The sequence below is a fragment of the Acanthopagrus latus genome, chromosome 21 (genome assembly GCF_904848185.1).
Source record: "Acanthopagrus latus isolate v.2019 chromosome 21, fAcaLat1.1, whole genome shotgun sequence".
Taxonomy (NCBI): Eukaryota; Metazoa; Chordata; class Actinopteri; order Spariformes; family Sparidae; genus Acanthopagrus; species Acanthopagrus latus.
Window position 1 is genome coordinate 5,869,928 of NC_051059.1, and position 26,357 is coordinate 5,896,284.

The window sequence follows — 26,357 nt, forward strand, 5'->3', positions numbered from 1 at the left end:
GCAAAAGAATAAAATATCAGGCATTACTGATCCACTGGATTTAGAGCGCAGCACCCTTAATATTTGTGCTTTTACTCGTGTGTGTGTGTGTGTGTGTGTGTGTGTGTGTGTGTGTGGTCCTCAGGGGCCACTGGAGTAATGATACAGCTACTGCATTTTTAAATGACTGCACAAACATAAAACTGAATCTGTGAGCTACCTGTCTGGTAGAACTCTCTTGCTGTAGAAATCAGGCAATCCATCCTCCAGCATATTGACTCCTCCATTCTCTGAGCAATGCTACACACAAACAGACACACAAACACACAGGAAACGGATGGAATAACAGGATAACAATGATCAATCCACCATGTCGTCAGAAAGCTGAAAGGCTGACAAAAGGTATTATCATTTCAAATGGCTGGCTGGCTGGCAAAATCCAATCGACTGCCAACAGAAGTCTGTTTGTAAAACAACTCCTCATCGTGCTGCGCTAACCAAGTTTGTACCGATTTAGAAAAAGCTTTTTACAAAGTCTCAAAACAAACAAGCTGCTAAGTTAGAGGCTGCCCTGGGGCCCTTGGGAGATGCTTGTTCATGATTAACATTTGAGTCACAGAGACACATACGACAGCTTCCTACTTTAAAAGGAGCTTATTTTTGGAAAGTGCCACTGGCATGGAAAACAAGATAAATAACAACAGTTCACACAGAGCAGTCACAAGATTAAAAAAAAAAAAAAAAAACTAAAACCTATACATGTCAGGTTTACTTTTTCACCTCTGCACCCTCATGAACTCTTTTGTGGAAACAAGAACTAAACTTCATACTTCAAGATGAGGAAAAAATATATATATATATATAAATATATTGGCCACTTAAACTGGCACAATAAAAACTCATTTTCCTTCTAGGTGCCATAAAAAAGACCAGACACCATTTTAAAAGTGCTAGCTGTCAGAATCTGGTGAGCACACACATCTAATACATTTGTTCACGTTGAAGAAACCGCACTGCAGAATGTTCCCCCATCAGCAGAAGCTCGTGGGAAAGGTGAGTCCTGCCTACTGGAGCTCATAATGAGGTCAAAGATTTGCCAGCAACTTACAGATTCTGGGGGCAGGTGCCCTGCTCTGTGTCTCCGCGGTGGGCGAGGCCTTACGTGGGTCACGTGACGCAAGGGCGAGCCGTTGGTGGGGAGGGTTGACAGACACTCCCACGATGCTGAGTGGGTGAGAGGGGTCGAGTGCGGTGGAGCAGAGGGCGTCGGAGAGGGACTGGCCTCATCACCTAGACCTGCAAATACACAAAACAATTATTTTCATGTCAGTTCACATTTTGAACTCTTTGATTTTGATTACACAGACAAAGCTGCAATCATAAAATGAAAATCTGATAAAGGCTCCTTGGATTCCATTTTGTACAGTTTAAATGAGAACCTTTGATGTTTTTTAACCTTTGTTTTTAGTGTGATTTTGCATTAAGAAGCCCATAGCCACACTAGTTGCCCTCTGAGGCAGAAAATGGATGGAAATGGAGAGCGGCCTCTCTGTTATTCCTGGACCATTACCACTAATGGGGCGAAAAATGTCAAGCTTGGCCTGAGGGCAGTATCAGAGAAAAGGCTGTGTTATTGTTAAATAGGGTTAATCCATTCATCCTACATGCTAAAATACACTTGGAAATAACACAGTTGCTATTAGCATTAGCATAAGTATGACCATAGGGTGAGAAAAGTTAAAGGCGGATTAAATATTGAAAGACCTGAGTCATTTCAGCATGGCAAGGTGCTCACCACTTATATGGCTAAAGAAATACAGTACTTCTCCTACTCATTTTACTACAAATAGAAAGTCAATTGACCCTGACCCTGCTATCACTGTAAATACATCATGCTAGATGAGCACTTCAGGGAAATTAGCTGCGCATCGGGGCACAAAGACTCACTCAGTCTGGTGGAGACGGGACGAATCCTTCTAGTTCTGGAGCTCCGCTTCTTAATAGCCATCGTGTCCTTTCGGTTAAAGCAGAAAATGTTTAATGAGCGGTGACTTGTACCGACAATGCATTTTGAAGTATTAGCATAAATGTTTTAACAATAAACAATGACAAACACTGTGCCTTTATTTCACAAGAAATTAGGAGGAAAAAGGCTTTCAGATGTGTGGGAGAAGAGCGGAGGGAATGAAAAAGCTGATGTGGGAATTACTTTCAACGTTTGTCCTTTTCAGTGAAGAAAAGAACACAGAGTACAAGAGTGAGGAGGGGGGAATCGGCAGCTTCTTTGCAGTGGGAATCTACAAGGATTATGGGAAATGATGTCTTGATTTTGAAAAAGACTCACACTAAAAATACAGCAGAATTTACATGTATTGTACAGTAGTACATGTATAAACACAATACAATGACATACTAAAGTAGGTCTGTAACAAGTGATAATTATTTCATATTAATTATGCATCAGTCTTTGTTTTGATTTGACTGATTCCAACATTCATCTATTAAAATTCCAAAGTAGTGAAAATATCAAGACGTGTGAGAGGACAAGGGCCCATTTTCAAATCACAACAGCCCAAATCCAACCGTATTTAATTATAGGATTTACTGCAGAGGATAAATAGCATAGTCTCACATTGAGAAGCAGAAACTGGTAAATATTTTTCCATTCGTGAAATGATTTAAACTATCAGCTGATTGGCAAAATTGTTATTCATTTGATGCAAATCAACCAATTGAATTAAATTTATCGGTAATTTATTCATGATGAATAATTCTACATTTATTTTCACCTTCCAAGCACACACACACACACACACACACACACACACACACACACACACACACACACACACTATCAGCATGCCCTCAGACACTTACAATTCCCAGGTTGACGCCCAAGTCCTCATCAGGAAAATCCAGAGACTCTATTAATCTGGACTGTCTGATCGTGCGCCTGCCTGTCCCAACGTCATCCCAACGCTTCGCCTGCGACACCTGCCGCAGCTGATGCAACACACACATCAAACACACACATGAACACACACACACACAGCAAAGATGACACCTGAGACAACCTCCTTCAGCACAATCTCAGAGGAGGAGAGTGTCTGCCCTTGCACCGCAGAATTTCGCAAACAAAACAAAGGCGACTTTGCTGCAGTTTGCAGAGCCCAAGAAGAATATGAATAAAATACAATATCTTGATTATCAAAGTGGAGGGAGGCATGATAGAGGACAAACTGGCACTGCGGTAAAACAGAGGCAAGAAAATGAGAAGTAACAGCAGAGGCAGTGAATGGAATGTAAAGCAGAGAGGGGCAGGCGGTGTTATTGCCAAAAGTCTATTTTTTGCCTCCCTTTCCACTGGCTTCATTTTAAACAATTTTGTTTTATTGAGAGGAGAACCTGCAGGGTCTAATCATGGCCATAACTGACTCAAATCGAGTTGTTATGTTGCTTCCAAGTGCAATATTCTCCCCCCCAAAAAAGCTGCTCTATACTCATAACCCTTTGTCCTGATATGGTAATGACACGCAGCAGCTCGAACACGGTGCCTACTCCATCACTTAAAGACACTTCAAATTAAAGACACAACCTCATCGGCAGCGCAGGCCATTTCTATCACACATTTAAAACACATAATCAGAATTTTATGGCTCCTCTGTGCAACGGGAAGCCTTTCATACGAGACCAGAGAGTCATAAGGAGCTTCTGAGCTTAAATCAAGTTAGCCCACTAGTGTTTCTGACCAAATTATAACTTTTACTTTAAGTTTTGATTCAGTAAGCAGAGTGCTGACTTTACGATGTACCTGATCTGTGCTGCACCTTGATGTGCCTGGAGGCAGTGTTGACCGATTTTGCAACGTTTAATAATTAATGTGTGCGATACACTGACATTTTCCATAGCTGTTGTGAGACATTACTCATCATACTGTGGAAAACTACTGACCCGCAGCCCAGATGAGTGAGCATACACAGCAGTGATTCTACTGCAGACGGTTGCTCATAGATTATATACGAAAGCAATTAAAATAAATTGTTGTTTTGGTGAGCAGCAAAAAAAGATATTAGACTATGGCCCATTTCAAACCATGTACCTCAGATCAATGTAAGAGCATCATTCACTGCGTAGGTTTCAATTTCTGTCGATTGCAGAGATTGTCGAGATTGTCGAGATTGCAGATATAAACCTAAAGGAGTGAGCTAAAAGTTTGGGGATAATGCTTATTCCTTTTCTTGCTGAGAGTTAGATGGAGGCTTGTCAATCACTGTGGCAAAGTCTCCAGGAAGTAGTTGTTTCCCACTTATCATTTTTAAATGTAGGTTTTTGTTAATTAGACTGTGTTGCAGGTGCAGCTAGGTAAATTGGAAAGTTCTTCTCTCTGCCTCCAGTCTGTATGCAAGGCTATCGTCGCCTGGCTCCAGCTAAAGGTCACGTAGATGGAAATCACTTTTCTCATCCTACATGTAACTCTCTGCAAGAGGGCAGATAACGCTATTTCCCAGGAAATATAATTTCAAAAATATGAATTTAAAGCTGAAATGTGTAGTGTCTTGAGATTAATATAAAGCCCACCTTTTAGTGAGCATTTACACAAAGGGGGGATTCTTCTGTGGATTGCACCACTCTCCAGTCTTTGCTGTGAAATTTCATCATGTCCTTCAGCAATAAATAAATCAAAATCAAGGAGAAACAACTGTGTGAACCTCATTCCAGTGGTGGGGGAAAGAAATCTTTGTTAATGTTCTGCTGTGTCTCTTTGGAAAGACTGTCCTGATGCAGAAAAGTCAATAATTGGAAAAATTTAAACCAAATTCTCATAATCATGATCCCCCCTCGAGGTTCCTTCAAGGGTACCTCCACCAATATTACACATTGCTTTTTTACAGGTCTGAAAAAACTAGTATAAAGTTTTTGTGGCTCCGGATGTAGCCCCATGTACTCTGATAAATTGCCTTCAGTGTTCACAGGCAAGCTCAGATTCTGGGTGATGTAGTCGGCAGGTTTTGAAAAGAAAGAGGAATGTGTGAAATAAAAAAAAGCGATGTGGATCATTTGTTTTCAAATTGTCTATAACGTGTCCAACTGTGTTTTAGGAGTGCAATACTAGACCAGTGATTGCTTTCCAAAACCTTGCTTCTACATTACCCACGATGCAACTCATCCATTGTGCCGCATCACTGGAGGCAATTTATCAGATTAATTGCAACATCCTCTGGAGCAACAAAAGGCTTTTTCATATATGCAGTAGTTCTCACTGAGACCTGTAAACACACTTTAATTAGTGGCCTTACCCTTTAAAGCCAAATCGATTACATAAATGTCCGTGTTAGCGCTCTAAACTAGGTTACTTCTTTAGTTTTAGTGAGGAGAGTGAGCAAAGATAACAGAAGTAAATTAATCTGTTTACTTAATGGGTCATTAGAATAATGCTTTAAAGTAGCAAGGAGTAACACAGGAAGGAAAAAAATCATGTATATAAATCAAACATTCTTGTGCATTCAAATGCATCAAAAAACATGCTGTAATCTTAGACCTCTAAATCAGAATTTAATTGTCATGTTCACCCCAAAGATTTCAGCTTTAAACAATGAAACAGCGTTTTTCTACATTACTACAAAGAAGTCATGCAGTAAAGCGATATTACCAGTACCAGGGTTTTATGAGTGGTATACAGCTCTTGCAGAATCTGATCCACGATTGTGTTGGTCAGATAGGAGACCACGGACAACTTCACCTCCCTGAAATGAGGAGAGCACAGGACAAGAGAAGAGGGAATACCAATTAGACCAGTGTGTTAGCTCGAGTTCTCTGCTTGACCTGAACTGTTTGACCGGCTCTCGTTCTCACTCCAGGGCTCTGTTAATATCCTCGGCTGCTCTCTCCATGAGGGCGCTGCGGATGGCCGAGCGGGGGATGGAGACTTGCTCGGAGATGGACGAGAGAGGTGGGCTGAGTCTCTCGGCGGCTGAGCAGGACATGGGACACAACTCGCGGCACAGAGACACCATAGAGTCCACGACCACCTGGACACAATTCACAAACACACATTGTATTTCTTTTGTCTTTAGATATTTTTTTTCCCAAAGCACTGAATTATTCATCCAGTAGTTTTTTGGTCTCATCTTTTATTTAGGTGTATTGTTGCAATCCAATCGTCCACGCACGTGTGATCCACTCACTACTTAACTTTATCTGTTCACACCAAAGTTGAACATTTGTGCAGTAATACATCAGTCAGAATTCCCCAGATGATATTATTTCAATTTAATTCATCTTGACCTTCAAATTAGAAATGCAGCCTGGTGCATACAAACTAAATAGTAAATTGAAACGTAAATCGTGCTCAAGAAAGTTGCACTTCAGTACAAACCATTCAGATTTGTCTTCAGGGTGTGCCATTTCTTTATCACTTGACTCCACTGTGGTACCAAAACCCAAAGGGAACAGAATGGGACTAAAAAAAATATTAAATCGTTCCTTCCCTGTGAATTTAAATGCTACATTTCTTTTGAAGTCAGCATACCTGCGCCACACACACACAGCCACACGCTCGTAATGGGCAATTTAAATGCAACTAGTCCACAACTCAGCTACTGTTTAAAATACAGATCCATCCGGGAATGGCCGTTTCTGCAATTAGAGCCTCGGCTTCACCTCCTACCTACCTGAAGCTCTTTGTCTGCAGCTTTGGCCAGTTCTCCAGCCAGAGTGTCCAGTCGCTGTTTGACAGGGCCGTCCACTGACAACACATGGGCCAGCTCGCACAAAGAGGGATATAGCTGACACAAGCACACAACAAGACAGGGAAGAGAAAGAGTTGTTAACAAAAGGAAAAAAAAAAAAAGCAGAATGATCCTTTTCTGAAACTTCCAACACTATATTATATCATTAATGTGTAAGTATTTTGATGTGGTAGCCAGATAGATTTACCTTTGACTATATATACACTGTTGATTGGTTTAATAACAGTATAAATCTGTTTAATCAATAAAACAAAATCACCATTGGTTTGTATACTAATTTGGTATCATTTTCTATTTAGTTATTTTATGTCATAAACAATTTTGATTTAATAAACATTAGAAAAAAAACACAGTACATGGGTTGCCGGGTTGTGAAAAGTCTCGAGCGCTCTACTAACTTCTGTTTATTAGAAAGAGAGAGAGACCTGTGAGCCTTATTATTGTGACTTTGCTCGCAGTAAGACAAGTGTACTCCTACAGTACATGTACTGTATATACTGCATGGCAGACACACAACTCTAAAACAATTGCCTTTCATGTTAAATGCCAATGTGAGGGCTTATTTTATGTATTATTGAATGTATTCATGACAGATGTAAACCTAAAAGTTTGTCTTCCCTCATTCTTTCCAAAGAACTGATCTATAAAAGTGCAAGTTATTAATTAACTGATAACAAAGTCAGTAGTTGTAGCTTTTTAAACCATTTATAAATGGTGTTTCGTTTAATTGTAAACAAATCTTAATCTGCAAAATAACTAATATCCGTATGTACATTAGTGTAATGAATGTAATGGCCTCTACAATCTTCCCAAATGAAAGCACAGAGTACAAGTATAAAGTACAAGAACCTTAAAACTGCAGTCAAACATAACTATCCAAACACGTTTTGGCCACTTGGCGTCAGTCACATATCATCACTTAATAAACCGATACAGTGAACTTGATTATGTACACGTTCCACAGACACGGAGCAGCATTAGCATGCATTCCGAGTCGACTCCTTCCACAAAGACTCATGCAATTTATTTTTAATCCAAAAAACATATGCAGCAGTGTAGTACCCTTAAATACAGTGCTGGTAGTCTACTTATTGTCTACCACTGGCTGAAGAGATAGCTAACTAGAAATAATGCACTTTCTTTGGGTGCCTGTACCACACATTATAATGTAACACACTCACACGGTTGATATATCGATTGTCTAATGTAATTGGATGGCGTCTAGGATTAGCTGATATGAAAACTCTTTGTAGACATCATGATGCACAAAATGATGCTTGGTATAAATGATACTTGTTACATTTCCAGTGAGGTTTACCAATCATTGCACTGATGTCATTTCAGATAATAGTTTATTGTTGAACTGTAAAATGTCCCGCCTCACTGACATATATTTGTATATCAAGTGTTTCATTACCACATTTGAGGGATCATTGTAAAAATGTGTGCCAGTTGGCCAGTAGATCAATATAGGGACTGTTTACTCGATATCGGCTGGCTCTGGTGAGTGTACGCACTGTCCAAAAAATGTCCGCACTCTGTTTGAATAAAAATCAGTTCCAGTCCTCACTATGAAGCAAGAACACACACACGACCACACACACATAAAAAAAAAAGGATGTGGTCTCCTCACAGCTCTCGAGTCCCTGGCTTCTTTGAGGATCTGTCTGGCTGTCTGCACATCCTCTCCTTCCTCGCAGCCTTTCAGGACACACACCTGCTGCTGCACCCGCACACACAGCCGCTCCATCACCTACACGCACATCAAACACATTCAAAACCGAACACGCGGATGCACGTTATCATGTGCAGAAATGTCAGTCAAATAAACGTTCAAACAAAACATCTCGACTCGTGCGCCATCACGTGCATTAACGGCGACACACACCTGTTCAGCAGTGCTGGTGACGAGGCCCTGGTGCAGCCTGAGAGCCTGTTTCTGGGAGAAACGCTGAGTCTGGTTGTTCCTAAGCAGGGCACGTTGGATCTGTCACACACACACACACACACACACACACACACACACACACACACACACACACATTGAAAACAAACAAGCAGAGAGCAAGCAGAGAGAGAGCAGTGGAGATGACAGGTGTTTACAAAGCGCAGTGTGCAGGAGACAGGAGATGAGTCCATTTGCATGGTAATAAGGAGACTGGAGAGCGAGTTTCGATCCCCAGAAATAAACGGGCTGCCTTTGATTTATTTTCTTGACTCAGCAGGTGGGAGTGTTCACTGTTTAATCATCGTATGTAAAGAAAGGTGGAATCAGGGGTTGCTCAAGGACTTAGGAGCTTCGCTGACAATGCACAGACAAACAACGACCCCAACCCCCCCCCGCCCAAAGTGACAGCTTTGTACGCTACATGCTCACTCTTAGACTAGAACCAGAAAATAATCTACTAGGCTAGTTCCACAGCAGATAGAAAAATATCATGTTAAACTAATGTTATATATGATATGATATGATATATGGTGATATGGTGTTCCTAGACACTGATCAGAAATCCCCCTTTAGTCTCCAGGCATTTGGAGAGCGGAGAAGTTGGGCATGATTGATTGACAGCCCAGTCTGCCAGGGCAACAGCGTTTGACATGCAATATAAACAGACTTGCTATGTTAACTGCAGTCTACAAGCCATGTGACAAACACCATCTGGCTAGCGAAGGCACTAAAGAAAACTGACCGTACCACTCAGTATCTAAGCTGACAGCTCCTCGTATTTAGCTACATCCACCTCTCCTGTCTACTCGGCCCATTTTTCCATTATGAGTATTTGTTTTGAACAAGCCAAGGTGCAAGATAAGATATGTGTCCGGGAAAAAGGAGCAGAACGCCCGAAAAGATAACATTCAGTGTCTGCACACAGTCTTTGTCTCTTTTGTGTATTCATCATAGGTTGCTGTCAACCTGTCACTAAATATCAGTCAAGCCACTCAGAGAAGGTTACCGCTTTAGGTGGAATGTGCCTTGAAAGTTTAGGTTTTCATTGTCCGTATGAAGGCAAAAAAAAAAAAACGATTTCCAATTATTTATCCTGCAAACAATCTGCGAAACCTTGACCCTAACACAACCATATCAGAAATGTCGTGGCGATCTTACAAATCAGGGCCCAAGAACAGCATGTTGGCAGTAGAAGAGATACAAAACAGCAACACCTGAATCGCAAATGCATTGGTTCGTCACTGAGTGACAAACTGCCAGACGATCTTGACCACACGCCATATGGCAAACATTGACACATCAAACGGACAGAAAGGCACAATTGTTGCATGTTGCTGTCCAATGGCTAGCATATAGCATAAATGCATAACAGCATAAAACACACCAAGGATTGACAAAGTCTTAACACCCCTGTTTGTAAATAGGACCTACTGTATGATTAAGTTCCCAAAATGAAACTGACCTCCACTTTAACATCAACCTGCTGAAACCTGCTGTCGAGCCTTTTAGACAAGCAGGTGGTAAAAAATGACCCTTGTTAAAAATAAGATTTTGTCTGCTGATCATGAATTCAATTTATTTCTTATAACAATATCCTAAAGGGTTTACACATTTTCCAACAGATATCCAATTTATTAGGACATGGCAATAACTACTCACATTTAAAAGAATGATTTAGGAAATATTCAGCATATTTCCTTGAAGAATTACCTGAATGATGAGTCAGTTATCAGAATGGTTTTGTCAATCTGCTCATAGTTTTAGCTCCAAGCATGGTTACAACATGCTTTTTTCTATATCTCAAAGAATCCTGGACGCAGAGCTTTGAAGCACCAGTGGCTGCATCCAATCAGTCGGTCCCTGACTAGTTGTCACGGACTGCCCCTAACTGGTTGGCTAGTTTTGAACATTTAAGTAACGCGGTAACCTGAAAAACGGAACACAGTCTGACAGCCCGTGCTGTGATGTGAGCTGAGAATAGACGTATAGAACCCGGGTGCGCTTGCTAAACTGAGCTGTTAGCATTCCTCTTTTTAAGTAGGCTACAGCTAAAAAACACAAAATGGATACTGGAATAGATAACAAACAGAGGACCTCTTTCACTCGGAACAGGAATTATTTTCTTCGTCATGTCAAATTGAAATGCGTGTGCCCGAAATGCAAAGCTTTTTGTGTGCTAGCAGAACGAAGGCTGGATCGTCAACTAAAAACAATGCACAAAACCCAAGAGAAAGATTTTTCTGCAATAAGTACAAAGCTCCAGCCTACAGCGATAATAAGTAACTGTATTAAACAAGCAAAGTGACCGAGCTGAACGTAGCAAACTAGCCGTTAACACATGTCCTAGGTGATTCTGAGAAGTGGCTCTGGAGGGAGGCCTGGGGGGACAGGGTGGGAATTTTCGAGTTTACCACTTTCAAACTTCAGCTTGCTCTTGCTGGTTTTAACAATCTTAACCAACCATGGCTTCAATAATTGGCCTTTTTTTCCCCCAAGGACTTTCAGTCAGTCCCTTTGAATTTAAAGTAGCTCTTCTTCATTCCCTAATTGAGAGAGACCAAGATATTTGCCAGCCATGTGGACATGATAAACTGAACCGCTACGGCAGGTATGAAGTGCTTCGGTTTATATAACGGCATGTAATCTCTTCTGTTGTACTGGTTGGATACAGAAACCCAAATATTCAGAAGGCATTAGGAAGTCCATGACAAGTAATTGATAAAATTGCCATTGCAGGTGTGGGGTCCCCACAACAGCAATATAATAACCTGTGAGAAACATTCACATTTTATCATCACCTCTCTTGCTCATGCAAATTACAGTCATTCATCAAAGCCATTATTCACTCTGAGCCTAATTGTCAGGTAATGCTGTTATTCACTACCTGCAATTTTAAGAACATGACGCAGCAAATTCAGACGCCACAAGGCGAAAGAGCAAAGCTCCTCTCACCTTGGTCAGGGCCTGGTCCGTCTTCTCCGGGGCGCCACGGTACGCCTGGGTGACGTCGCTGAGTGGGAGGGGCATGTACTGAAGGGTGAAGTTGCTGTTAAGCGGAGGGAGGAAAGTAAGATTACCCTCACAATAAGAAGGTGGAAGAACTGTGACGTTAACAAGAACAAACAGGAAACACCCGGAGCACTTAGAGCAGTTGTCTCCAATTCCCTAACACGCAAATGCGCAAATCCCACACACACACACACACACACACACACACACACACACACACACACACACACACACACACACACACAGACGAACACAAACTTTACACCCACGCACATTTAAAAAAAAAACAAAAAAAAAACAAGGGTTTGACTGGCACGCACGTCAGACGACTGATGAAATGCCGTGTAATAGTAAACACTGTACAGAGATGGGTATCAGCATTTCATATGGGTGTATGTGTGACTCATCCTTCTCATGTGTGTATCCCCATCTTCAAACGTTTTTTTTTTTTTTGGGTATGTGTGTGCGTGTGTGTGTGTGTGTGTGTGTGCGTGCGCGTTGTGCTCGTCTTACTGCTCCAGTGCTCTCGCCACATCTTGGAAGCCCGTCGCCGTGGTGTTGTTGCGATCCCACGTCACACTCCTGAGAGGGATCAAACCAGCAGGAAATCGGGGAGGACAGGCACGGAGAGGAAGAGGAAGAAGATCAGTCGCTTTCCAAAGCTCCCAACACGCACACGCATGAGGCTCAGTATCATGGATATAGCACTCATCTGACCATGCAGATGCACAGACGCATCACAGACGGATTAACAAGACATTTGTCAGGACTTTTATTCCCCCTTTTTTTGTATTGCTACATGCATAAAATGAGTTCATATCACAACATTAGCGATGCCTGAACAACTGCCTCGCAACTAATGAGCTTCTGTTATTTCTCAGCGCTGGTTCTCCACCTACACTCCGCGCTGTCTAACTATCGTTTTTAATGTATCAGTCATTTTCAGCCCTTCTTCCCTTTCATCCGTCCTCCTCCTCTCCCTCCCCTCCTTCCTTCCCCCACCCCCGACTTTCTCTGCCCTAGAAATTCAATCAGCTAAACCAAAATCTCACTCCTTAGGTGGTCTCCCTCTCCCATTCCTTCGCAACTTTCTTCCTCTCTTGCCCACATCTGTCCTAATACTTGGATCTTACCCTCCTGTTTCATGTGTGTCCTCCTTTACCCTGCTCTTTTTGAGCATCTCTATCTACTCCTTCCATCCCTTCCACCTTCAACACACCCACACACACACCCACCCACACGTCTTCATTCAGTCTCTTCGCTGTTCTAACATTGTATGCCTGAAGGCCATCATCCCTGATTTCCCTTCTTCCACCGATTCTCCTCGCTATCCCTCCAACCCCTGAGTCTTACCTTCTTATCTCCTACAAGGTTCACTTTGAAGCGCTGCGTTGAACTCACTGTTCTGCCTCTCAGCAACCTCTGTATATCCACTCCTCAAACCATACCAAACATTAATTCTCTCTCTGACCCCATTCTTTCATCCGTCCTCTCACACCTCTATAACAGAGTCCTCTGATCTGCAAGGAGAATCTTCCTTACAAACGCTCACATACCTGAGTGTTGTGTTGATCTGCAGGGCTTTGCTGAGCATCTTGGCCCCGGAGTCCTCCAGGAGGTTCCCGCTCAAGTCCACCTTCCGCAGGCAGGCGTTGGAGCCCAGAGCGTTGACGAGCACCGTGCCCCGCTGACGAAGCCTCGAGTCAGCCAGGGAGAGGGACTGCAGGGCCTGGAGGAGATCAGATGGAAGATGTTTTCAAAAGGAGAGCTGTCATAAGTGAAATAAATGTGCACAGTCATGTCTGTGTCAGAGGAATGGAGGCTTTAAGAAGACACCGACCCGTCCATTAAGAAGCATGGCTTGTTGAATTAAACTTTTATTTTCAGATTATCTGGACATTTATCTATGTTTTGATCTTTTTTACAAAACGCTTCAAATGTTATTTTTTATAAAAGAAGCTTGATGAAAATCTGATTTTAAATAATAAAACATTTTCAGCTCAAACCCTTTGTTTTTTTTACTTACTCAGAGATGCCTAGTGCATAAAAATGCCCTGCTTATTTGCACTTTTCACTTTTTCTCCGCTTTCTTTTATCAGAAGAACTTCCTGAGCAGTGCCTTGTGTATTAGGGCCTCATCCACTATAAACTTTGAACAGGGTGATCTTGCAGCGAAACATTTCAGCTGATGAGAACAAATGGAAATCATTTTGGTGTTAAAGTAGGTCTTAACTGACCAGAGAATTAAAAAGAAAAAAAAAACTTCTCAGTGGAAAACAATGTTAGGCTAAAGTGTAATCACATTTTTCAATTTCTGAAAGCATTTTTAGATGAGTTCAACATAGTCTACTTGCAAGTCATTTTTAAGCGTAGACAGCCCCCCATAAAACATGTATGCTAATTTGCTATGGAAACAGAAATTAAAGTCCCTGGTAGGTTTAAAACTGTTTAAAACCTACTCTTGTTCACTGTGTATGCAGGACTTAAGACACCACACAGTTCTCATGTCTATGAGCTAAATTTGAAGCTGGAGCTAACAGCATAAAGACCGGAAACAAAAGGAACATGTTACTAAAGGCGCGATAAGTAAGAATTGGTGACCTTGAATAACTAACTAGTAACTGCTACTGTTAGCTTGTTAGCTGTGAAGCTAGCCAGTCTACCAGGGGAATGTGCACTTGCATAGGGGCTTTGGACCGATAGGAGAAGGAGGTTTTCGTTCTCCTTTATAATGTCAAAACTCTTCTTTCCTTACATAATGTGATGCTATTAGTTCATTTTCTTCATGTTTCAAACTAAAATATACACATATTGCATCTTTAAACCAACAAAATACAAAATGTTTATTAATGATTTTCAGAGTTGATGGCTGGTGGAATCTGTTATCATTGGAATAAGGATGGGACAATTATCGATGTCGCTTTCTTTTGCGATACCATGATTGATACACTGGTGGACTAGTGACATTTTCATTAAAGCGTGCAGCTTCTCAAAACAGACTCCCCTGATTATTTGACTTATCCTCAACACTTCATATCTCTTTGTGGTGTAAACATGTCTAAGTCTTTCTACAGATTGAAAAGAGTTTAGTGGGGCATAGCTGTATCCTTCTTTTTAACATTTGAACAATTTAAGAAGTGCTGTACTTTACATATGGAGGATGACACACATGGACAAGATGAAGTTTGTTTGTGATAAAGGCACAAAGATAAGAGGCTATGAACTTTTTTTATATACAATGTTTCATCCCAGTTGAAGTCTGTGAAACTGTCACCACAATATAGTGAATAAACCCCTCATTCCTGCACTTTGAAGAATGCAAAAATAACCAGACTTCTTCAGATATTGTATGAATGGCTGTATCATGATACTACTGTTATCATGGACAACTCATCTTTAAGTTACTGCTTCCAGTCTTTTTACTATGCTACAGGAAGTTAAGTGCCTCCTTATTGGCTTTTTTTTCTTATTTTCTCAATTTTGATCCTCGCAGCATTCTGTGACTCACATTCTGAAGCGTTAGCATGGGGCACTGGACCAAAGCTGTGCAGGGTACACACTCGGATGATTCGGATGTTTGTGCTGTTATGGCTTGCTGGGCGAGTTGACTAACAGGCCAAATCTCTGACAAACTTGGTGTACTTCCTTTGAACTTGCATATTTACACCCGTCTGTGCCGCTGTTAGTGGGCTCGCACAAATGCATCAGACCGTTCTCACTGCGAGAGCGTAGTTGTGAGCTATCACCATCAACAGTGGTAAATAATTGAGTAAGCTACTTGTCATGCTGCATTTGCAGAGCGGAGAGCGGAGAGAGCCCCGGGAGCATCGCAAATAAACTAAGACCAAATGAATCATCCGTCAAGCAACAACAAGGTGCAAACATGGCTTGTGTGCATGTTTGCACCTTGTGGGGGTGGCAAGTGGGACGACTTAAATGCACATGAATGAACGACACAGGAATTTAAACGGTGACAAGTGTGCGTTTGCGCGTGCACAGAATGTGTGTGTGTGCGTGTGTGTGTGTGTGGCTACAAATCTGTGAGCTGCGTGTAGGCGTGCATCCAGAATGTCAGAGGATTTTAGTGCATGTGTGTGTGCGCAATATGTTACATAATCCAACTCACACACTCTTCCTCTTGCACCAAGTGAACCAGTTTCTGCAGAATCTCATCCAGCACCCTGAGGACGCAGAGAGAAGAGGAAAACATTCATCATCAGTATCATCTTCGCCGCCATCTGTACAGCTGGTTCCCCGCGTGTTTCGTACCTGCCCTTGATGTTGAAGTTCTTCCCCAGCATCAGGTGTTTGAGGGAGGGGTGCCTGGAGAACGCTGGGATGACAGCCAGCAAGTCAGCATCCAAACCTGCACACGACACGACACAACACACACAACCACACACAACACACACACACGTGGAGTACAAGTTGCAATAACAGCATTACTACCCTCCACGGAGCTTTTTGTGAAAACTCTAGGTAGAAAACAGGCATGAAACTCTGAGTTAATCTTCAATACAAAAAGGCAAGATATGAACTGAAATATTGAACTGAAGCAGTCACTGTTTTAATACAGAGAAATTATAATAGAAGTAGAAGAAGAAGAATATCTGAGCTGTCATACCAGTGAGTCACCGTTTACTCTGCCAGGTGCTAACATTTCTGGCTTTAAAAGCTCAATTGCTCATGGTCTCTTTTGGAACAAAATCTCACTGCCCACTGAGATTCCAAAATACTCCCAATTAACCCCCCCCACCCCCCCCAACTCACACCCACTCACATTAACAAAAGCTCAAGGATGGAGGATGCTGCTAAAAGGATGTAGTTACCATGGCAAGATTTTCCAGCCAGAAAGACCGAAACGGCTCACTCGCAGACAAAAAATATCTCTGACTGAATAAGCCTCATGCCTCTAATGAAAGATGACCTTATTCTTGTGGCATGACAGGAAGTTATGACACGACAGAGCAGGAGAGGCACGTTAATGTTTAACACTACTAGATTTTTTATTAAACTAATAAAATGCTTAATGGCTGTTTAGGAATTGAGGCAGTGGTCATCTGGTGGCTCATTTCAGTGAGTGGGAGGCGGTTGGAAGTATAAATGGCAGAAACAGTACTCTGTCTGGAATGTATGCCAGGACGTGCAGTGATTGAGGCTCCAATGAACGCTAGCGAGCAGCGACGTCAACTCATGTGAAGAGAACTCCAACAGAACTTAAGATGAAAATTGTAACTTTCAAATAATACTGTTTATTCAGATTTATCATGGAGACAGCAAACGCTCCACTTATGAGGGGTGTAATAGGTATAATAGGCCAATCATTCATTAGAAAAAGTATATTATTGGATATTCATGGGTATTATTTGTATCACTGGCTGTGTTTATTGCTATTATTCAATTCATTACACAGTATATAATATGAGTACACCCCAGGGACACTAGTTGTGCTTTAGGGCATATTTAATGGGGAGCCAAATTGCTCCAACTGACTAACAAGCGCAGCATCTATACACTCTGATGCAGTGGAATTTGCTTTGGACTTCGCCAATCATCACAGAAGAGGCTGGAGAGGGAGAGGAAGCAGAAAAAGGAAGATGCAGGAGAAGCAGAGGCAGATTTGCTTTCATTAACTTAACAAGCACAGGATCAAACACTCTGATACAGTTGGTGGTCGTGTTTAAAGTTGTTTTGCAATCTGCCAATAAACACTGAGCAGAAGAAGGAGAGGCAGAAGGAAAAATTGCAAAAGACTAAGAGGTAGATGAAGGTGGTATTGACCCGAGCCAGGTAATTATCAGTATCAGGGGAAAGAGAGCGTATCATGCATCCCAAGCGATTACCGTCTCATTCACTGGCTGCCTGCCCGCCAGCGGACGAATAACGTCCAATCATATTCGTGTGGTTGAACAGCTCTGACAGTTCTCACTATTCCTCTGCCGATACATTAATGTTAACATGTTTCCAGATGTAGCTCCCTCTTCCACCCCCGCTGCCCCTCATGTGATTAGTTTAATTGGTATTGTTGATTAAATTGAGCTTTAATGTTCATGTATGTTTACTGAGGGGACTTAGCACTCCCAACAGAATGAGATTCCTCAAGGAGCAGAGCCCTTCTCTCACAGATCTAAACCTACAAGCATTTGCTATACATGATCGAATCCTTGGCTTACTTCAGTGTCTCTGACTATTTTTTCACGTGGTTTTAGTTAAAACATTTCACAGATTTGTTTATAGAGTTCAGATAACTTTTAAGTAGTCTCGCTCCTTTTAGGTACAGATGCACAGATTGATTGACCGGGGACAGGTAGGGGCCATTTTGAGCATGATGGGCCATGTCCAGCGACCGACCGATCAGATATTTTTGATTCTGTGCTGAAATTGAACACACACACACGTCACCTGCCCCCCCAAATGGGACCGTGAGCCCAAGCTGAAAGACTGTTCACCTGATTTATGTGCACCTCCTTCATTTCTCCTTTTCACTGCTGCCTGTTTGTGTGTTTCACCGAGGGTGCTGTGTTATCTACAGCATGTTAGATAAAGTGGGATATACTGCAATTCATCTTCAGTTGGATGTTATTGGCTCAAAAAAAAGCTCAGTCTAGTAGTAGAGCACTTGAGATTTCCTTCAGTGAGAGTGAGAGACAGTCATGCCACCTTGTGCAAGGAGAAAATGTAACAGTTATTTAATTGTCTGTGTTTAATTACAAACATATGAATGTTTCCGTTTGCTGTCAATCATCATAACAGGAATTGGACATGAAAACTGCCATCGGTGCATGTCAAAGGTTATCCTGGAAAGTGACACTCCAGTAAATCAGTATAATACTTCGATTCAGGAAATTTAGGAAAAAATTGTCAATCAGCAGGGGCTGAGATGTCCTGACTTGGTTATTGCTAGTATGGGTCAAGCTCCAAAACTCTGGCTCTGACACGTCCAAAAATGCAATTCAGTTCAAGATCTCCATTAGACCCCCACTGTCTCAGAAACACCCACCTCTTTTAAACCCCACACCTCCAGTTTGTGACCCCCAGATTCTACCGGGACCGTCAACGGACACAATATCGTCACCACGGAAGATTGCAGCCATTTTAGACAATGCTTGTATTTCCAATGGCTGCAACACCGCACATTCCAGCAGCATCCTAGCGACGGCCCTCTGATCTGTACGCGCAAGTCTATTTTTTGACGACCGCAGAACACAGCAGTGTCATTCTGTACAGAACATGAGCCAGACAGGAAGTCTGGCAGTAGAATGGCATAGTGTATCCGGTAAATTTTCAGGACAGAAGAAAAAATGATGACATAAATACAATCGGCGCAAGACAACCACATCAGGCAGGCATGACGCTTCTGAATGCTCCCAGTGGGATATGAAGCTGTGTGGAGGACGGGACTAAACAGTATTGGACAATGCAGGTAACAAAGATGTGCCCAGAGGAATCAAGGGGTAACTCAGGCTCCCTGATAATGATTTTTACATCTTAAGTCGAGTAGTCCTTCACATGAGGAGTAAACCAAAATGTGTGTGTAAAATCTGTGGAGTGGCTCTCTTGGAATAAGCGGCTGTTACGCCAGATTGAAGTTTTTTCATGAAGGCGGTCGAAGGAGTGTAAAAGGGAGCCTGTGCCCGGATGGTTGAACACGTCTGTCACAGCTGGAAGAAAATCTTTCTTTGACTGGCACAAGCAAATCCAGCCGTTCCACTTTTTCCATATTTTGACGTGATGAACGAAAGGTTGGGGCATGTTAAGTATGCACAGCCGTGTAAACGGTTTACTAGGCATACTGGCAAAAACCGGAATAAAATTTTGCGTTTCAAATTAACATGACATGCAGGCCGTGATGACCAGGACTGACAGGATTTCAAATCGTCTGCATCAGTTCAATTTGAAATGTGTCCTAATCTAAGATACCCAACTATGAACTATCTCAGTGTGTCCCCCTGTGGGTGAGTGTGCAGGCGTTGTCTCTTACCATTATCAGAGATGTCTAGAGTCCCCACGCATGAAACCCGGGGAAACAGCTCCTGAAGCACCCCGGCACCTGCTGACCTCAACTGTGGGAGGAAGACAGACAGGAGCGGGGCATGATGGGGTAGCCCGGAGCGTTAATCTATGAAGAAGATGAGTGAATATACCCAGAGCAGCACAGACCGACAGAGCGTACCTCACAGCCGCTGATGTCCAGGTGTAAATCAGTGATATGAGGGTTATTGGACAGACCTAGGAACAGAGCCCTGAAGGGAAACCCAGCCAGCGTTGGATGGGAAGAGAGAGAGACAGAAGAGGAAAGGGAGAGAGGAGGAGAGATTAGTGGAAAATCAAACAAGGAAAGAGAAGTGAACAGAATGATGGGTAGATAAGAAGAATCGGGAGAGCAACAAAGGGCAATTAATGGGCAAAGTAGGGGCGAAAATGAAAAGGTGAAAAACCAGAAAAAAAAAGGAAGACCAATCCCACATAAATCCAATTGCTTCTTTTCCTCCCACTAACAACCTGAACAGATGGTCCGACCCCTCCCTGCCAGCCCTGCGTTCTCCTCTGCGCACCTAAAAGTTTTAGAGTCATCTTAAAGGATTTAGAGAAAAGTAGCTTAGAAAGAAGATTCATAGCTCAGTAACACCGCAGCAGAAATCACCTTAAAAACCTTCAGCATGTATTCAGGAGAAGAGGCCAATTGTTGCTGATGCGCGAACACGCGGGCGCGCGCACACGCGCACACACACACACAGCTGGATGCAGCGAGGAAAACTGCATTTGCACATCAAGGCTCTGCTGGAGGTTAGTTCGTGTGCACTGAACACACATTTAAAAGTTATGCACCGTGAGGAGGTAATGAGGAGAAGTGCTAAGTGGGGAGCCCGCTCTGTCCATTTTGGCCGAGATCCATCATGCAGCACACAATCATCTCAATTGTTGGCCGCTTGCTTTGTTTACTCTGCTATTGATTGTGTTTCTTTGGCTGTGAGAAGCTAACAGCAGGCTACACACCTAACAGAGAAACACTAGTATAGCAATATCCCATTCATCCCGGAGGGGAACATGCTTTTTTTGCACTGCTGCTCTCTCTGAGTGGGTTTAGCGACAGATCTCCTGAAACTGGTAGGCACAAACACACGTCAGCACGGTGGACGCCGGCCAGCACAGGGGGCTTCAATATATCTGCGTCCTCTGATTGAAGGCCAGTCTACTGACATCATAGAGAACGGCTCCGCTGTTGAGGAACAGCGTTTGAAACCTAATGCGGGCCTTGACGATTAAAATTCGCCAATGGCTTGGATGCTAACTGCGCTCCGTATGGTACAAGCTATTTTAGTATTCAAGCCTGAGACAAAGACATACTGGAAAGTAACATCCCCGTGTGCTGAGAGGCTTTGCTTCTCCTGACGGTGGAATATAGCGCTGCCCTCTCAAGGCCACTGTGCATCAGCTATGCATTAAGGGGCACAGGCTGGGTAACTCTGGAATAATGCATGTGAGTCTCATCTTTAGCTGTTTGCCAAAAGGTTGCATATAAACTTTAGACGGCCTTGTGTGTCATTTAAACAGTGTTTCAAACTAAAGCACCTTACAGCATCGCGAGTGGACACATTTTTAGTACGAGCGGCACCAGTGGGAATTCATCTCACACTTTTAACACTTACACTCCATGTCTGACTAAACATTGTCAGCAGCACAAATGGTTGTTGACTCAGAGAGGCGGCAGCGGTGAAAGAAAAAAAAAAAAACTGCTGCAAACACACTCAAAGAGGTGGGGAGATAGAAATATGAGTCATGTCAGATAAGCTACTGTTATCACAAAACTATTTCAGATCTCCTGTTCCGCCGCCACACTCACATTTATAAAATAGCACAGAGCTAAACACTGGCTCCAGCATTACAGTTGTGCCTCCTACTTTTCACCTCCGAATTGGCTCGTTTCAGTTATTAATTGGATTATTATATGGATTTCACTTACTCCTACTCTGTGTGAAATTCATTACAAAAATGCTGGAGGATGCATTGTGACAATTACAAGATTTTTTTTAATTTACTTGTTTAATGATTTCAAAGCCTTGTAGAATAGTCCCCATTCTATTTAGGACTAATCATAGTAAAAATTTGCATCTTCTCTTCAACATATACCATAACATACTTTCTGTTTTTTGCTCCTCAGAAGTGAGTTCATGGCATCTTTCTCACATAATATCAGTAGAATATCACAGGACACATTGTTGTGTATATTACAGCACCCCCTTGGCTTTAAATGCAGTTTGCTCTGCCAACTCAGAGCGTCCAGCGGTGCTCAAAATAAACAGGAAGTGATTGTTTGCCAGTTGGCTGTCACAGGTGGTGACAGACTAGTCAAGGCTGATCACCGTCAGTGGAACATCCATCACGTAACCACAGCAGGAAATGTCTGAAGTAATGTGGCAGCAAATACAATCAAAAATAGAAGACTTGCTAACAAGACTCCCACTTCAGTTCAGGGTATTTGCAAATACTGTAGTGTATAAACCACTGTGACGTCGCCTATTGCTTTGGAGTCAAAACTGACCATATTTTGACAAGATGGTGCAGCTGGGGAGTACACAAATTGATGCTCCTCTATTCAAACTGGATCTGAGAACCTGTGAAAATGCCGTGGTTGACACTTGACAATCACAAGGTATCCACGCAATAAAGCATACTCTGCTTTATCGTCTCTTTTGCTTCAAATGGGACCAGAAGTTTACAACATCATGCTGTGTTAAAGAAGACTTGAAACTAGCAAATGAGACAACAAACTCAGAAGTATTTTACTGAGGAAACAAATAACATTAGATCTAGGGTCATTTTCGAATTTGCTTACACACAATTTGACTCATTTCTGCCATTACTGGAGTCTGCTGTCTATTAGAAAGAGGTCCCTCCACATTTTACACTACAATTAAGTAAACTGCACCTTAATATGTAAGGTATTGCCCTCTCAATCAATCTCAGTGTAAACCAAACATACTATATGTAGTTCCCTGTTTATGCTCAATTTAAACTTGAATATGTCCTCTGATCCAGTTTATATGTGGAATTAACCTTGTTTAAATAAATACTGATTGCACAGTGTTACAGCCATAGAGTAATGACACCAATCCTCTCTTTAGTAAGCAGTTTGTTCTGTCACCAAGATTTTATTTCATTTTTCCAGAAAAAACAAGGCTGAATTAAGACACAAAAGAAGCAGGTCTGCTATTGTGCAATCACAAAAAGTCGCTTGTTGTACCCGGTTGCTCTCCTGAGATAATGGCTGAACAACTGGAAAACGGAGGAGGCAAAGGAGGCGAAGACGGAGAATGATATAGTTACCGAGGTTGAACTAGACTGAGCAGACAGGCATTTGGTCGATGGAGAGCACCCAAGTTGTGTCAAAGCCTGTTCCTCTACTGGTGCATGTTTTTCTCTTGCCTCTGGGACTTGAGACGGTTCAAAACTGGCATTCCTTCTACTAGATCGATAAGTAACAAAACCTGACAACTTATTGATACATCCGGCTGTTTGACTCTGACCTTTCATCACACTGAGATCAGGGTTTCTGGTTCAAATCGAGATTCTTGCCGTTTTGGACAGTAGCTTTGGCTGCTAATGTTAGCTATGTTGCTAACATTGCACCAACAGTAACATGATAGGGAAACGCCCTCAGAGGGAGGGAAAGTTGAAAAGTTCTATACTCCCCGTATTAATGTGCTTCTTTGATTGATTTGTTTATTTTCCACCAGCTTATTCATATCTTGATTGTGGCGATTGATTTTGAAGTAGCATGACCACATGCACCTGTTACAGCATTCCAAGGTCGGGATCACATCATTATTACAGCTCGGGCGCATTTGCATAGTAATTGTTTTATTTTTTGCTGTACAATCTGATCAGCCTCGCTTCTTCATATAAATAATGGAACGTGTAAAGGGGGTCAAACTGAATGAGGTTCCAGTAGGATGAACAGCTGCTCCTTCTTCATCTGTTTTGCAGGTCAGAATTTATTTGCATCTTACACAGGCTTGAGGAAGTTCAGAGTCTCAGAGGTCCCTTTGAATCCTCGCCCGTGACAGTGACTCACCTCAGTGAATCAGGAGGGACTTTCATCGAGGCCAGGCTGACATGGGTCAGGCTGAATGCTGAGCTGAAGAACTGGCGGAAAGTCGGCAGAGAGTCTCTTGCTTTCCTGGAAAAGAGCGGCGAAGAAAAGAAAAGACAGATTTTAAAGTCTGTGGGGACGTGAGGGCGAGCAATAAAGATGGATACAAATCAGGCGGTAAGACCGGCAAAAAATAAATAAATAAATAAATAAAAAATGAAAGGAGGCGCGAGAAAGACGACGGCAGATAACAGACGGAGACGGAGGAAGATGGGAGGACTTGATATGCTGATGGAGAGTGACAAGAGACGAAGGGAGCAACATGAGCGAGAGAGAAAGAAGGCGAAAGCAGACAGATGGCGGCTGTGACATTTAGGTCAGTATTATATCAAGCGGGGACTCTGATAAGGTGAAGTCGGCATTAATTACTGCCAGAAGTTAAAAAGGTAACACTGACCAATTATCCAACCATCTGTTTGGCATATACAGCAGATTAGCCTGTCATCAGAGGAAGGACACAGAATATGTCTGCACGTACGTACGACATCCATCCGAGACGTAACACATGAAGGGACTATCCTCCGCAGTCACAGGATGGATGTACTACACTGGTGCGGATCTGTGTTTAGAACTTGTCAAAGCAGCCAATCTGCCACTTCAACCCCCACTGCACAAATAATTCACCACAGGGGAGGATGAGGAGGGGGTCTGGAGACAGCAGGAGAAAGTGATGAGAGGCAGGGGAGCACAGAGAGACAGAGAGAGAGAGAGAGAGAGGGTGAGACAGGGAGAATGAATTCATCTTCCAGAAACACGAGGCTTGTTTTTCCAGGGAAAGATTACCTGCTACCCCTCTTCAGGCAGCTGATATGTTGTTTACTTGAGCAACACAGAAGCTGTTTTTCACTGCTCTATTTTTTTCCACCCTCATCCTGATAAATAACCACTATTGTTCCTGAGATGAGGCACTTTGAATGTCATGACGATGACATTCAGCGTTTGAGTTCTTCATAGACTACAAAGTCAGTATATCAGTTACTCTATTACTGGGGAAAAAAGAGAGACATTTGACATTTTTGGGGAATTATGCATTTCATGTAATCCTATTTGATGGCAGACATTTAGACTCATCATAGCAGAGAAAAACACAGGTGTAACTCATTTTGTTGACGGGCACGCAGCTCTGTAAATGGATTACAGTCATTAGTGCTACTAACTACAGCCATGCCTTTCTGCTATGACATGGTTTCTATTTTATTTTTTTCACTAAACAGTCGAGATATGGTTGGTCATTTTCACATCACAATAAAGAGTAAATGAGAAAAACTTCCAGTATCCACGGCCATATTCACAGCTTTGGTGTTTAGGAACGACTACGCTGTAAGCTTAACTATCTTTTGCCAGCCGAGGGTGCAAAATTGCACGCTTTACTCAAGTAGAAGTACAGGTACTGAGTCCACTTGTTTCCTGGATTTGCGAGAAAGTACTGGCTCTGAAATGTCCTCAAAGGAAGAAAGTATAAAGTATCCCTCTGAAGGACATTTCTACTGGGCATTTCTGTAGAAGCTGAACTGGAACCGAGCTTTTGTCACAACGCGCCTTTTCTCCCCATTGAGTCTCCCTCTGTTTTCATCATGCTACGTCTGCCTACTTGTGTTAAACACCGATAGGCCGAAATCAGTTTTGTAATGCTGGAAAGGTGGCGTGCATTGACACAAAATAAAAAGAATGTATACAACCCTGTTTTGAAAAGTGCAGGGAGTAAAAGTAAAATGTTCGTACCCACTTCTGAGAGTCAGAGGTTGAAAGTAACAAGTGTGGTTAAGTTTTCACAAAGACAGTACTGACTTTAATTTAACATGTTAGCATTTCAACATACATTAATTGGCTCGACAGCTAGGGGGGGGAATTATTCATTTTGTGGGTAATTTGTGATAAAAAGTGATTAAAACGGAAAAGTTGTGAACCCACTGCAGACATGGTATCACCAAAATAATTTGCCTTCATCCTCTTGGCATTATGACTGTCTGTACAACAATTCCACACCAAATTAATTTAAGTCTGGACAGAAGTTGTAGTCCAACAGCCTATACTAACATCGACTGGCCTTACTGGCACGACATTCTGAATGAGGCATGTTGCCAGAGCAAAATGTCACAAATAAAGAGTAGAAAATAATAAATAATGAAAAGAAATAAAAGAACGAATAAGAATCTTGTGTTGAAATATGCCTCACTTTGTGTCAAGCAGTATTATACTCTTCTTCTGTAAACACGTCTTCTACCAGGAGGGTTTAAATCAGTTCGTTAGGAGAGTAAGGCGCTCTGGGATTTTCTGGTTGAACGCAAATAAGACGCCGTCTTTGTATTTTGGACAACTTGTGAGAGTTGCTGTCTCCTTTTTTCCTCTCAATGGAGACAAATCTCTTTGCTCTATCAAGCCATTCATTCTCTCCATTGTAAATTCGTGGTCAGCTGGTCTGTTTATTGAATGCTTCCTTTGGGTTAAATATTGATCTAAATGAAATTCTCCATTCTGTAAAATGTATCAAAGCAGCCTGTTTTTATTGATTGCACTT

General features: G+C 42.2%; 1 protein-coding gene across 10 annotated transcripts in view; it reads right to left on the minus strand.

Moving 5' to 3' along the window:
- carmil3 (capping protein regulator and myosin 1 linker 3) overlaps positions 1 to 26,357 on the minus strand; it is a 97,576-nt gene that overhangs the window by 16,899 nt on the left and 54,320 nt on the right. For 7 of the 10 annotated variants that reach the window (XM_037084475.1, XM_037084471.1, XM_037084477.1 and 4 more), the window contains 17 exons: positions 23,762 to 23,866; positions 19,859 to 19,928; positions 19,667 to 19,748; positions 15,955 to 16,051; positions 15,812 to 15,866; positions 13,242 to 13,414; positions 12,199 to 12,267; positions 11,629 to 11,722; positions 8,617 to 8,715; positions 8,362 to 8,481; positions 6,651 to 6,764; positions 5,833 to 6,008; positions 5,630 to 5,723; positions 2,857 to 2,982; positions 1,927 to 1,993; positions 1,088 to 1,275; positions 200 to 279 (listed from right to left, as the gene is read on the minus strand). In XM_037084475.1, coding sequence (XP_036940370.1) covers positions 200 to 279; positions 1,088 to 1,275; positions 1,927 to 1,993; positions 2,857 to 2,982; positions 5,630 to 5,723; positions 5,833 to 6,008; positions 6,651 to 6,764; positions 8,362 to 8,481; positions 8,617 to 8,715; positions 11,629 to 11,722; positions 12,199 to 12,267; positions 13,242 to 13,414; positions 15,812 to 15,866; positions 15,955 to 16,051; positions 19,667 to 19,748; positions 19,859 to 19,928; positions 23,762 to 23,866 — 1,809 coding nt within the window. The remainder of the gene's footprint in view (positions 1 to 199; positions 280 to 1,087; positions 1,276 to 1,926; positions 1,994 to 2,856; positions 2,983 to 5,629; positions 5,724 to 5,832; positions 6,009 to 6,650; positions 6,765 to 8,361; positions 8,482 to 8,616; positions 8,716 to 11,628; positions 11,723 to 12,198; positions 12,268 to 13,241; positions 13,415 to 15,811; positions 15,867 to 15,954; positions 16,052 to 19,666; positions 19,749 to 19,858; positions 19,929 to 23,761; positions 23,867 to 26,357) is intronic. The other 3 variants (XM_037084473.1, XM_037084472.1, XM_037084474.1) reach the window with 2 other exon arrangements.